Source organism: Hesperophylax consimilis, chromosome 3 (assembly GCF_061612785.1).
Source record: "Hesperophylax consimilis isolate HC1 chromosome 3, BYU_Hcon_1.0, whole genome shotgun sequence".
Taxonomy (NCBI): domain Eukaryota; kingdom Metazoa; phylum Arthropoda; class Insecta; order Trichoptera; family Limnephilidae; genus Hesperophylax; species Hesperophylax consimilis.
The window spans coordinates 25,759,100-25,774,750 of NC_142838.1; the positions used below are offsets into that span (position 1 = coordinate 25,759,100).

The 15,651-nt window shown below is 31.8% G+C and overlaps 2 protein-coding genes across 6 annotated transcripts in view; one reads left to right on the plus strand and one right to left on the minus strand.

The window, feature by feature from the left end:
• Positions 1 to 15,651, minus strand: part of LOC149425165 (uncharacterized) — a 753,180-nt gene that overhangs the window by 449,905 nt on the left and 287,624 nt on the right. The gene's annotated exons all lie outside the window — the stretch shown is intronic.
• The window catches only part of LOC149425167 (uncharacterized), a 50,361-nt gene continuing 40,322 nt past the window's right edge, over positions 5,613 to 15,651 (plus strand). Inside the window, exons 1-2 of one of the 5 annotated variants that reach the window (XM_089650996.1) lie at positions 5,613 to 5,720; positions 12,342 to 12,768. In XM_089650996.1, coding sequence (XP_089507122.1) covers positions 12,537 to 12,768 — 232 coding nt within the window. In that variant the 5' untranslated portion in view covers positions 5,613 to 5,720; positions 12,342 to 12,536. Of the gene's footprint in view, positions 5,953 to 12,341; positions 12,769 to 15,651 lie in introns of all 5 variants that reach the window. The other 4 variants (XM_089650994.1, XM_089650995.1, XM_089650997.1 and 1 more) reach the window with 4 other exon arrangements.

Sequence of the window (15,651 nt, forward strand, 5' to 3'; positions counted from 1 at the left end):
GAACAGATATCCATATTATCCTCTCTTGTATAGTGAAATATATTTATTGATTAATGTTTGGGAAATTAACAGATAGTTGAATTTCATAATTTATTTAAAAAATACAACCAATTTATAATAGATTCCCTGCTTGTGTTAAGAAGTGAACACAGTTGAGTAAAAAGATTTATATAAAACAAAAACAAACCATTCATAAAACCATAATCTATACAAATAAAAATGTAAATGTTCGTTTGTTCAAAATCTTAAATCTCCGAAAGTTCTACACCAATTGCTTTTAAATGTTGACACAACATTGCATTCGCATATGCGTGTGTTTTTATATACCTATATTATATAGATTTTCCCTGTGACAGGTAAAAACATGCTATTTTCAAAAACAGCGCCATCTGTTCGATGAACATGTTTTTTTAAATATGGCCATCTGTTGGACGTAAAAGCAACACCCGCTATAGTTTCTCTATCTGCATAGACAGGATGAGCCACAGCAACGCGTGGCGGGTACAGGTAGTATAATAATAAGACAGGATATACATAAAACCATAAAAAAAATTAAATTCATCGCTGAAACAACAACAAAAAAGTTACTTATAATTCAATGTATAATAGGTATATGTACATTTTTCAATTTATAATAGGTATATGTACATAATTCAATGAATAGGTAAATGTACATTTTCAAAGTATAAAAGGTATATGCACATAATTCAATGAATAATAGGTATATGGACATAATTCAATGTATAATAGGTATATGTACATAATTCAATGTACAATAGGTACGAGTATATGTACATAATTCAATGTATAATAGTTAAATGTACTATTCTCAATGTATAATAGGTATATGTACATAATTCAATGTATCGTAAGCATAAAAAATGTACGTTTTATACATGCTTTACTTCTAGATACACTATGTTTTACTACCTACTCTACAATTTTGTAGAATGTTATCAATTCTTACATTTAATATTCATATTTTCATTTTGTACATACAACTGTTTTATTGTATTTAAAAAAACTCTTGGAAATAATACATTATTGAACTAGTCGATAGATCAACTTAGCTTGATATTGTATTCATATTGAGGTTTCCTTGTGCAATAAAAGAGACGACTCATTACACGTTTAATACTCTGATTCACACACCTCAGAATAACAATCATAAATTTGAATTCAATAAACAAATATTTGCATCTTGTACGAGGAGGAATAAATTAGTTAACATTATTTGTTCGTTAATCGTATGGATTATGTATGAATTGTATATGGATTGTGCAGAAAATAATAAAAAATATATTCCTACCTTCGTGGTAACAAAATAGAATCCATCCCACGTGTTGATCATTTCTAAGGTGTGTTAATGCTATGTTATAAGTTATTCTCACAAATACGTTTTTTATCCTATTTTCCGTTTAAGGAATATTTACAATTACCCAAATACATATTTAAATATCTACCGAAAAACTTTGTGATATTTAAACTAATTTATCTACATTCACTGTAGTTACAATTAAAAATGTTTTGTACAAAAATATATTTTTTACAAGGTCAACTTATCCTCTGGATAGTGTCCAGTGGCGTAACGGTAGACATTCAGACAACGGAAAATTTCAAATGGTTCCTCAACACTGTAATATTATGAAGAATACATTAAAACAAGAATACGTAAGTACAAAAAAAACTGCCACTGAAAAACACAAGCTTTGGATAAAGACACCCCAAATACCAGACAATAAAAGCATTTGATAATCATTTACTTAATACAAAAAATTTACAACGTATAAGTATAAAACATATTATATACGTAATACACAATACCATTACAATAACACACCATAATAACCGTATCTCTAAATATATGCCTGTTTTTTTCATTACCGCCTTTATTATTGTATTTCATTTTATATCAATTTATTATTTCATGATATATCTTGTTGAATATTATTACATTGTAAAATGGGGGCCTCAGCACGGGCTAAGCATCCAGTGGAGCTCACATTATCAAATATTTTATACCTAAAAATGTATATCTAAGTTATTGTATCAAATAAAAATATATTTATATTAAACGCAAACATTGATAAATTTTTAAAGTCACTTCCCAATGGTTTTTAAGTTTATACTCTACTTAGCACTTTACATTAAACTTGCAAAATTTTTTGTCACTTCTCTTTTTTTCATTTAATTTAATTTTTTTTAAAAATTTTAATATTTTATTTTTTGCAAAGATTTTTTTATTGTTGCTTCATAGAATTATTTGATTTTCGGGAGGGTCTATGATAATTTTTTGTGTGCAAACTGAAAGCGTTGTGTTCTCTCTTTTTAACACGGTTTAAATCATATATCAAACCCTAATACAAAATGAGATAGCATCATTGATGTATTATGAATTTTATGAGCCCGTCAGATATCTCCCAAAAATACTTCAAGGGCACAGACATAGGAATTAATAGACGAGAAGATAATGGCGAGGGGTAAAATCAACTGTTGAAGAACGAAGGGGGTGAAGCTGACTGTGATTCGTCAATAAATCAATCTGTCAGTAAATAGGCATCTCGCATTATAATATCACCATTTACTTCTTAAAAGTAAAATCTGCTTTTGAATGAATAGACATTTTTACATGGGAGCGCAAATTACTCGCCACGTTATGAACAAATTTGCGAAGTCCAAATTCGGCAAAAAAAAATGTCTTCTATTTTCAGAGTTGAATATTTCGTTTAAGTATTTAGTTAAGACACTTTTATAAATGTTCATAATTTACTTCCCAGCAACCAACCAGCTTTTTGTTTCGCGTCCAGACATGTTTCTACAACTGATCCATATTATACAATGTGAATATGCTTAAAATAAAGTAAAATAATGCTTATATATGGAATGTAATACGACAATTGGGTTTATTCTCTTTTTCACATCTATTTTTACAAGTTTTCATAGCATTAGGTCAATATTTTGCCGTGTTATTTCGTAAAATGAACCGATGATGCCTCGACCATAGTTCGCACAAGAATGATGACGTCACGTTTTCAAATTTCACTTGAGGCCATACGCGAGCACAGCCGGCTTCAATGGAACCGGTATGGGGAGTGGGGATAATACGCTTTTAATCACTTAGGGCAGGTCTACTAATATTCATATGTCTATGTTCAAGGGTATTTGATGTGTGGGAGAAATAGCTGCCAAAATTGCACAAGGGGTTAACACTATTCATTGTTGTTTCCAATGGAAACATAAAGGGATAAAAATAATTTCGGGCAATAAATATTTGGCTTGATCAAGCAAAACCGTATAATTTTATATCAGTACCTTCTGTAGTTCTGGTTAGCGAATTCAATGAGACATACAAAAAATATCTGACAATATCTGTCAAAAAAGTACTTTAGTATAAAACATCTAAGTTAAAAAGATTTTTTTTGGTTTTACAGAGGATTGAACCTTGCTCTCCAGGGAGTGACTAAAATGAGCGAACAGCGCTACCACTTAATCCAAATCCTAAATGAATCGTACTTAGATTTAATTCGTGTATTAACTACTGTAAATTTTTATGTGTTGATATAATGCATTGTCATCGACAACGAGTGTAGGTATCTACCGAGTTTCGGCTCGATCGGATATCGGAAAGTAGAATAATTTCCACTTCCAGGATTCCACTTCATTCATTCATTCATCCATTCATTTATTTATTCATTCATTCATCCATTAATTTATTCATTCATAAATCCATTTATGTATTCATTCATTCGTCCAAGAAAATAAAAACAAAACAATATATATTATATCAGACACTCAGACACGAAAAACTGAAATATTTTATAAATTTGTTAAGTGGTACGACTGATTTTTTTAAAGTAAGGAATTATCTATTATGGCAGATGTCTTGCGTACCTACAAACATACTCGTACATCTGCACCGGGACTAGGGCTCAGGTCGAGGGCTCACTATCTCAGGAATTTAAACTGATGGGAAACTAAAACGAATACCGAGTTACGGTTTTATATGCAAAAGATCACTGAAAACGCTAAAAAATATTAATTTAATTTTAGGATATATTTTTTTACAGTTTTGGTATTTATCTTCAATTTTAATACTTCATAGAAAATCATTTATAGTTTAAAAAAAATGACTACAATAAAATGTATTGCGCAAGTCCTCCTTACGTCATCCCTCAACAAATAATAATAATAATAATAATTGGATGACTTGTATAGCGCCGTTTTTGTGCAAAATCACCTCAAGGGCGCTGTACAAACTAATAATACATTTCTTCAGTGATCTAAGTTATTACTTAACTATTTATGGAGATAATATACAGTACAATACTTACCTGGTAGGTCACTTGAGATTAACACTTAATTAACATTATCTAATTGTTTATAGGCGACATTTAGATGCAGGATTTAGGACATAATTGGAAAATTGAATATAACTGGACTTTCTCTTAGGAATGGTATATTTAATTTAAGGGTACGACAGCTTAAAAAGGTAAAGTAATAATATTATTATTTATTGATTTTTACACATGCCATTTTATTTACATATGAATAGTAAAAAATATCCAGTATTTATTATAAATAAATAAACTTCCTGATCATGTTTTTCTGAATACAAAACTTCCAATATTTAGTGTTCAGAACAAGGATTCGATTGCAAAATGAATTGAATGCGTTTACGTTCAAAAGATGGCGCGGTTTATAAAAACATCATGTTATTACTTGTCAGAGGTGACATCTGTATTATAATATAGGTATACAAAAACACACGTGTATTCGAATGCAACGATGTGGACTTTCGAGAATTACATTTTTATTTATATGACAGTTTTTTGGAACAACAAGGTTCAGTCTGCCAATTACGTAAAACTGAAAAAAAAAACATTTACTATTAAAAACTAATTTATGAATTAGTGAATTCAATTCCTTGGCTGGCTAAGTCCTTCATCACGACACTAGCAACTTTTAATCTCACTGAGATTGTAGTAGGAGGTTTTCAAATATGGTCAGGTTTTTCGTAACCCGGGAACGCTGGTTATTTTTTAATTAAATTATAAATTGAGTAATTGATTTGTCTTTAATAAAATTCTATTGAAAAACCATAACGTTATGCAAAAAAAAATAAAAATTATCAGATAGAACCCCTTTGCTCTGAGTTTAGTTGAATATCAAAGCAACAAGATTCTATCTGTTTTTTTTTATCTTCTTAGCTGTATGACTACATGTGACGTGAGTTTACATAGAATTATTATTAAGCATAAAAGAAAATTCAATCACAATACGTTTATCATAATCATTTATCATATATTTCATGTGTTAGCTTAATAACGGAGACTTATAAAAACAAATATAATAAAAATTTAATTTAATTAAATTTAAAAAAAGATGCGTAGGTTTTAGTGGAAAGATTTGCCATGCATCATGCAAAGTGACAATACACAACGCATATATATGCTGTTATCACTTATCAATATTAATTATTATGATCCTAAGGAAGTCGCACCGAGGACCAATTACCAACAACTAACTACCTACAAGTTCCATCACTGTACCGCGGTAGTTCATGATTTCACCAGGCGTCTAGTGTAGTATCAACTATCAGAGTATCAACGTATCAACGCGGTATCGCCGTTTACTTTCAGCGTCGTTAGTCGTAACGCCGGTGTACGTTATTTTATTCGTCATTCGTTAGTATGTCGCGAGTCGGTGCCGTGGTTAGTCGCGTACGGAATATTGTTGCTTCACTAACGCGTTAATACGAAACGAATTTACGAACCATAACAACAAATTAACACGTAAATAAGAAAATAATTATATTCAAACATTGATCAGTTTTTATGCAATTTTTTTAATAGTTTCCTGTGTTATGTTTATTGTAACAAATAATAGCGTGCTAGGATGTAACATTGAATAATAACGTAAACACGTTCAACGTTCCCACATGTATAATATTATGTAGGTTACATTTTATTATTATTGCAGCGTTACCATTTAAGGCTTTTTTCCAAGATCATTATCGTTTTTTCTGATCCCCAGTGTTCATAGAAGTGCATACAGTGTTTTTTTTACTGACCATTATATTGTAATATGTATGAGTTATTTGAGTGAATTGTTTTTTCTAGTCGTTAAAAATGTAATGAAATTGCATTTAAATAATACAAGCATTGTAAGATAACTTGTATTGTGCCGTTTTTGTTGAACAAAAACCAAATCACCTAAAGGGCGCGCATTAAAGCATACATCCTGGAATCACGGGTTCACGGGATTCGCGGGTATACTCATGGGATCTAATATACACGGGTATATTCATCCGGGGATCTGAGATTCACGGGTATATTGTTTCTGGGATCTTGCATGTACGGGTATATTCGTCTTTGATGCGTACTTAACAAACGTATTATTTAATAGGCTTCATAGCAAATAATAATGGATAAGTGTAACGCATTGTGTATTAGTGTATTCAGCAATTTAATAGTTTCTTGTGTCTACGACGTGCACGTAATGAAATACCTGTAATTACTTGGATGCAACGATTCAGGCTTAACAAGTGCAATGTTTCACCAAGTGTCTTAGTCTGTGCGTTTACACATTGAGACACGACGGTGGTTAAATACTGAACATCCTGCAAATTGATCACGCGGAAAAAACACTTAAAAAATTTAATTTCAAGAATGTAATGATATCGTTGTTTTGTTAAATTACAGTGTCCATGATTAAAAAGTGATCCTTACTACAAGTAGGTATAATATAATATGTAATTGTAAATCACCTGGTGATAAAGTATCTTGCTTGTATTATCCCAATGTTCATATTTCGTAAGGGGGATATTTTTTATATTTTTTATTATATTATATGTTCGAAGACCATTTCCAGTCCTAATGTAACAAATTTCGAGAAAGAGGGTTGAAAGAAAGCATAGAGTAATGAGGTGGAGGGGGTGCAAATATCTAAAAGATGCTGATAAAAGATGTAATGTAGATATTAAACCAAATGTTTGACGGCTGGTTGTTCTGTTGCGTTTTCAGCTCTTTTCTTGCAATATTTACGTTCATCAAGTTGTTTTCGAATAGTATTCCTGACAACTCAATCCAACTCATAACATTACTGAGTAAGTTTACTAAAAAACCAGCCGTACATAAGTCAAAACTTATTTTTCTATTGTTTACCGAAATGGGTAAGAATTACATTAATACATGCAAGCTTATCTGAAGTGAGATACCATAGCCTTATCATAGCGTGAGTTTGTATCGTGGCTGGATTGTATTTAAAACCTCAGCCCTTCAAGTCGTGACGTTTATTCAATACGAGCGTAGAATACAAAATAATCAAATTAATATTTGCTTTTTAGGTTGCCACGGAAAATTCTCGTAATTGGTTCATTTGCATAGCGACGTTTTCATGAAACGTCAATCGACATTCCAATTAACAAACATGAACAATTTTCACGTAAGGCTTTTGTGTTTTATGAAACAGAACCGAATTCTTGAAATATTTTTAGAAAAATACTCAAAGGTCTTGTATACCTACTTGCATCTGATGATTTTTTATTTGCACTAAATTAAGTGGTTATTTTCATCAAATCAGATATTATTATTATTAAGTAGTTATCCATAATAGTTATCATGCATTTGAATAAGTAGAGTGGACATATTTTTATTATTATTTTATGGGAAGCACTTTTGATTTTTTAGTAAAAAATTTAAATCTTTTTGTTAAACTTTTGAACTTTTCCTTGCTGACTCCAATTGAGATTTTTTTTTTAAATAATATGAATACCGCACTAGAGTTCTAACTATTCTCGATAGTAAGAGCCAGTGGGACTATGGAATCTCCAAAGGGGAAGGCCAGGGGATAGGATAGAGGAAGATTGAGAAGTAACTGGCTATTCAGATATGGTATGTACTCCATAGTATGTTTGGTTAGTTTCTTTATCTCGCTGTTTGAGGAAAATGTGCGTTTTATTATTTTTGTATTCTATTAATAAATGTACCTATATTTGTAAAGTATTAAGTTTTACTATAAAGTCTGGAATAATTGATGGATTCAAGCTGAATTTTAGGAGCCTTATTAATCAAATTAAATTTGAAAAATTATAAAAATGTAATAAGTAAGTAAGTTATAATAAATTTTTATACATGGATGCACAAATATCAAAAAACAATAATAATTTAAAAAAAAAAAAACAAATAATGTTTCGATAAATTAATTAATGATGGTCTTTCACCACGTCGATACTGAGAGTACGTACCATTCTTCCGCGTGCTGTATCAGACCAATGAAACCGTTACATTTTGTGATCAATAATTTTGTCGTTATCTAGGTAGGTAGTATAATTTTGCCATAAATACAATCGACTTCATATAAGGAAAAGCAAATAGCGTGCTTCTCATATTGATGCAGCGCAGTCATTGTCTAATCATAATAGTTTGTCCTGATAATAATCGATCAAGCGTATTGTAAGTGTGCCTGCATTCTTCATCAGTCATGGCAAATATATTTTTGACTGTGAAGTAATAAACACGCAATAAATGCAGTACATTGTGGTTGAATTCATTAGGATGTTTACGTAAACATGTTTGTGACGGATTTGTACGAGTTGATAAGATAATAATAGGATTAACGCGATTTTAAAATAAAAATATTTACCGATAACAATGTTTTTTGTTATTCTCTTCTATCAGTGGCGGTTTTCTCTAGTGCGTTTGTGCAGTGAACTACTATAAAAATATATGGAATAAGACCATTCTGCATTATAAGTTTACCAAACTATAAACAGCGCGTCATTCAAATTCCTTTCCAAAAAATCAACCCGTCCGAATGATATTCGTACTGCCCGTGCGTTATGAATGTCAGCACCTAAGTGACCTTCCGTCATATTTATTAGGTTCATACATATAATACTAGTGGCGCCCGAGCGGTAGACCTGCAAACCTTGGTATTATACTACTTTCCTGAGTGCACTGCACCTATGAAATTTTTTGACACCAAATTTGTTTGTAGTATTTTGCAAGAAATAATTAAATTGTGAACAAAATGATTTAATTACAGAAGTTACTTTTTATACTAAAAAAACTACCATTTTCATGTGTAGATTGTGATTTTCGTATTTAATAGTTTTTTTTGTTACCTACGACATTATATTCTTTAGCCTTGGAAGTTTTAATGAATTGCTAAACTTATTGTTGCTAGGTTAATTTCTGGTGCAGTGATATACTAAAATTCCTTTAGATCTATAGAAAAATATATTTGAATAATACGGAAAAGACCAACATAAGATTTTTTCATGTAGGTATCTGAGGTAATTTCGTTCTCACTTTTTAATCTCCTGTTAAACCAATGAGGTAGAACACGATCCGCCACTGACGACGATTATTATTCAGTTAGAAAATTTCATAGCTGCAATCAGAAGAAAAATATTCGGTCAAAAGCAAGTATACAGATATACCGGAAATTATTTATCATATCTTAATAATGCATTAAAACTTCAAAGCAGTTATTTATTATTACTTACTGTGAGTATCTCGATACAGATGAAAGTATTTGGACCACTTCAAGAATAAATCGAATTACACCCAAAATTGAATGTAATCACAGACATAGGAATGTAATCAACCAATTACCATACAAATTTAATAAATAACCATAACATTAATAAATATACCTGAATCTAATAAAAAAATGTAAAAATTGAAAAAGACGATATACTTTTATATTTCAATTTCCGTTATAAATCATCTATATAATACACTATCTATGACAATTTGTAATTTATAACTTACAAGCATATAACTCACTACTTACAACTACGGTTATTTTGTTTTGACGATTTATTTAAAATTTATTCTCGTCTTTTTTTCTCGCAACAATCAAAAAACGCAATAGATGCGGTAATCCATGCACAATTACGTAAATTTAAAAAAACAATATCTTCAAATTATACATCGCGGTATAAAAAGTCACTTTGTGTTGACCTCACGGAATAATTTAATCAACGTTACGGAATATGTAATTCTCAATTATTATGTCAACACTCGACAGTGTGGGAACTACTGGTTTGTATGTTCATATTATTATAAGGGCCCGTTCCCACTTCCGTTTTCAAATCGGAGGCGGGTCCCGTTTTAAAAACGGATGCCCTAGTGGCTGTAGTGGATGTATGGAGCTGTTCACACTTGTCCGACACGATTTGAAAACGGATCCGACATTTTTTGTCGGATGGATCGCCTACGCAGCGCGTCCGTTTTCAAATCGTGTCGGAACACGCTCGCTCATAGTGTTGTATGGAGCTGTTCACACTTTTCGTCCAGTCGTTCCGGCAGAGTCCCCGCCAAACCCCGACCCCTCCCCGCCCGCTCCCAGTCGCAAGGAAGCAGGCACGCTGCGTGCTTGTATTTGGTTATTTTGTTAAGTAAATAAATCAAAACTACAATACTGGATAAGGAAATAAATCCCGAAAATTTAATACCACTGGTCGAAGAAAGAGTATGGTAATATTTTATCTTTAACTAAATAAAAACAAAACACTTGGTGTACACAACTTTTGTACATCAAAATTTTTATTTTTATTTTTTTAAGTTTACTTTTTTTTAATTTTAAAGCTTTAATGAGATGCACGGAAGAGCGTATTAGTTAAATAAACACATAATAAAAAATATTTGAGTGTTTATTGTTTTCTTACTTTAAAATATCGATAGCCTTTCTTCGGGACAAAATAAATGCACTTTCTCAATTTTGTATTTTGATATGTTAAGCTCTATGAAACTCATTCCAGTAGATGGTTAAAGGAAGTGATAGACATTCTCTTAAGACATTAAGCGCCCTTGATGTGATTTTTCATGGTGAAAACGGCGCTATATAAATAATCCAATCATTATTATTCTAAAATAATTAAAGAACTTTAGTTCATCACTTCTCAACTCACCAATTAACACTTGGAAAATTCCTACAGAAAATCATTCGGCTATGATTGGGTGTACCCAAAATTTTCTTTTCACTTTTTTCCTTCTTTTTAATAAGTACAACATGACAACAAGAGCTTCATCGTCGTCCATTGCGCACCATTACTGAAGAATGAGCAAATAACATGTTTTTGTTGAATCGACAATTATTTTTTTTCGTAGAGTATGGTCCGTTTTTAAAACGGATCCGTTTTTAAAACGGTAGTGTGAACAGGGCCATTGGCCATCCGTTTTTAAAACGGGACCCGCCTCCGATTTGAAAACGGAAGTGGGAACGGGCCCTAAGATGACTGTTACTGTTGACGACGCGACGCGACGTGAAGCGTCGAAGGACCCACCCACACGCAGCTTACTATTCCCAAAGTAAACGTCTAAAATACACTCATGATCTCGAGGCGGGTAATAAAAAAATATCGTCCCACGTGCGGATAGGACACTTATTAAGGTCCGTAGTCCATGAGACACAGCGTAATAATGCATGGGATAGCATGGGTACAACCACTATGGACTCTTGATTAGCGGAGAAGTTTTTAAACCTATCAAAAATCATGACAATAATCACAAAGCTATTAAATTAAATGGTAGTACCTACTATAATCAATGTGCGGAATGGTACGTTGCCTAGATGGTTCCGTGTTTTAGAACAATCGTTCGGTTAACTCTCGGCTAGATCTCGGGGTTGATTGTTAATATCTACATATTAAAAAATTTTGTTTACGAGGTATTTTAAAATCATTTTGGTCTTCTTCAGAACGAATGAGAGAAGAGGCATTCATTTCAGTCCAATTCAACAAGTTCCTTTAAGTTTTCAACTGATCGTAAATGTGCGTCTTGTCTGTTTATATCATTATTCTTAACGATCTCATACGATTGTTTTTTATGGTGATAGAATGGTGTCAATAAGGAGTCATGTTTGGATTAGATGTCTTCTTTAAGCAATAAAGTAAAGTGTTGGCAGATAACATATTTTGAACTGTGAATGCGAAGTCTGTTCTAGAATGCATTCAAATGTCTTCCTTGAACGTTCACAACTTCTTCTACGATTCACTTTCAAGTCATACGTGTGTAATTCGTTCTTGCTTCGTGAAACCGCAACAGTAATGAAATTATATCAGGTTATTTATTAAATACAACACAGTCTGAAACAGTTCAGAAAAAAAATATTGATCAGGTGTCAAAACAACGATAAAATCTATCAAAAATCTTTATGTATAAATATATATAAAGATTTCTTTTAAATGTCATTATCATATCACGGTACCGCTTTATCTAAACTGTATCTAATATTTTTATAATATCCTTGTTTAAATATAATTCAAACCACTAAGTGAAAAGCATTCTAATACCACGAAACGACAAAAAATATGGCCCCATTTTTCCTTACAGATTTTAACTTCGAAATTTAAAATACGAAAAATTTATCAACTTTTACATAATTATATTTTATAATCATAAAAAGCACATAATTTAAAGAGTAAAAAATACAACTAGTGTAATAATAAATAAAAGTGACGAAAAATAAATAGTTATTAAATTATTGAACAGTTCTGCAGTAAGTGATGAGACTGATAAGTGATCTCGATGCTCGATAAAGGCAACAAGAGCTGCTGCTACGTGGTGAGGGCGGAGCCTCCTCCCGAGCGGCAGGGGACGCGCGCGGAGGGCGGGGGCTCCATGGGGGCGCCGCAGGGGGCGCGCCTGCTGAGGATGGCGCCCTTGCGGCACAGCTTCGCAGCCCCTTCGCCCACCAAGGGGGCCCAGGCGCAGGAAAGCTTGTGGGGGTATGCGAGCGATGCGGATTGCAGGAAGAAAGGTACATATATGACTTTTTATAAGCGTAGGACCTTACTCACCTTTTGTATTTCTTTTATTGATTTCATTCAATTGGTGAAATTTTTTTATTAATAAAACTTTTGGATATTTACAATTATTTATTTATTTATTATACGCCTATAAGAGCTTTTACAAACATTTGATGATATGAACATAACAATTCAGTGAAACAGTAATCAATATTAAAAATTGCATTTAAAATTATACAGAACCCATACCGAAGAATGGTATTGTGCTAAACTTAATTGTTATTATTACTGAGTTATGTTATTATATCCTTCTTATTAGTACGAGAGCCCACGACCAAAACCATGTCTCATAGCAATACGGCAAAAACCCTATAAAATCGTTAGATTGTATGATTCTGAACCCGACTAGGTGTGTAGTAACGGTCGAAAGTGTAGCAACTGCGTGGGAGGCCATTTCTGCTGTGTCAAAAAAAGAGACAGTCGGTATTATAGCAATACGTCTGATAGTGAAAATGTACATAGATTTTATAATTGTATTACGAAAAAGTTTGTTTTCAGACATTTTGCGCGTAGCATATAGCCTGAGCGCATTTTTGAAAATGTCAACAAATTTAGCCGACCTGTATCATAGCAATACGGATAATTTTTTTTTTCAACTTTTCGTATTGCTGCCATGATTACCAAAAACCTGTTTTCAGACACTTTAAGTGTAGCATATACTCCCAAAAACGAAAATAACGTTTCGGAGTCGCCTGGCCGACGCCTCTGTTAAATGTTTTTTAAATTTACAGCCTTCATAGATATTCAAGAATCTCCCTTGTCTATTATATGTACTTTGACAGATGATAGATGTCATTACTTATTTCTTTTGTAAAAGTTACTCAAGTGTGCTTTAAATAAAACCAAAACTATCAAATCAATCAGTATTTAATTTCAACAGCCTCAGAAAATTCAAGATGCCTCAATACGATTTTTAAATGATATCTGAGTATCGAAAAGTTGTCTGATAGAGAAGGTGCTACACTTAATTTGTCTGATATAAATTTTTTGCACATGTGGACAACTTATTTTATCATGTCCAACAATTTTCAGACATATTGCTATGATACCGATCGGTAAAATTTGTTAAAATTTTCAAAACGGTCTCAAAATTTAATGCGTTCACATTTCCGTCTGAAAATTGTTTTGTTCGCATCAAATAACCAAAATTTACTAATAAAAAAGATTTTCAGACGTATTGCTATGAGACATTTTTTTTGTCTCATTTTTAATTTTTTTAAGTGATTTCACGGGTTTGCGCTACACCACTAACGTCTGAAAAATATGTTTCCGGTATCTCAGAACTATCATTCAACTACAGTCTGCAAATCAGACATATTGCTATGATGCAGTTCGGTAAAATTCTTTGACAATTTTGAAAATTCGGTCAGATCAAACGCTACGCGGAAAATGTCTGATATTGGTATTTTCGAGTTCAGGATAATCGTATCTATCGATTTGATGCGGTTTTGGCCGTATTGCTATGAGACAAAAATTTTGGTCGTGGGCTCTCGTACTATATAACTATATTCCGTGCAGTTACAATTTCTGAGAAAACATTGCCAACTACTTGCAATCTAGGTACAAGCGAGTATCTAAATGTCTCAGTCCTGATATTTTTATTGCATTTAAAAAGAGTTTTGTATCGACTAGTTCTTATACTCGTAGGTATCTATAATACCATTAACAATTTTATAAATAAAAATCAAGTGTGAAACATGTCTTCTATCTGAGAATTTAGGTTTTATAATGGGTTATTTTATATCTTAAGATTTATAATATTATTCCATTAGAAATATTTGCTTGTGGGTGAAAAAGGAGTGTAAATTAATGCAAAAACAAATAACAATAAAATATTGACTGTGTTTTCGTAAAACCCTTCAAGCCACATTTTTTGGTAATGTTACTTTTTATTGGTTTTATATAGAATAGTCTTCGAAGTACGACAAGGTGAATTATTTTTTGTTGATTTATGAATATTTAAATTCAATTGTATGAATATTATGAAAAATTACTCAAAACCCAATTATTTCATAATTATAAATAGAATTGCAATATTTTACATCAACATTTTGATAAACAAATAAGCACTTTCAATGAGTTTTGTGAATTTGTAAATATTTTATCGTCTCCCGTAAAATTTTCATTTTATGGCTTGAAGGGTTTTACCAAACCACGGTTAATATGGTACATGCAGTACAATTTACACTATTATTAGTAAATTCAAAATAGATTGTAAGAATCACATTAAACATGAGATAATGATAATATGTGAGTTTATAGTAAATAAGTAATTTGTAAACTTAAATGTTCAATTAACTAAAATAAAAATAACAAAAAACAAACAAATTATTATACCTAAGCAATAATTAGTCGCTTGAAATATCCATACAAAACTGAAAATATCTCCCGATTAAAAATAAATGCCGTCTACGGGAATTGAACCCGCGCTTTTGATATCCGGTCAGGTGCTCTGAGACCACTAAGCTATTTCCTACAAGCCATATAATTCAATATGTACTAGTACTTCAATCAAAAATTACTGCTTATTATATTTTTTCACCTGTAAACAACCAACTTTATTGTGACTAATTATTGCTTAAAATAATTTGTTATCCTTTGTGCTATGCATAAAAAAATCTTAATATGCAAAATTATGCAAAATAATACGCTATAAATTACTTAACTATGGTTTGCTCTCGGCCGTACGTCTAATCACTTATATGATTAGTATATTCGAGCACCATTTTGCCATTCTTGTTCCCTTTCTTCCATCATCCTCACAGCATTCTTCATGTACCACCTCTTTACCGGCTCCAGATTGCCGGAACTCTTCTTGATGACACAAAATACTC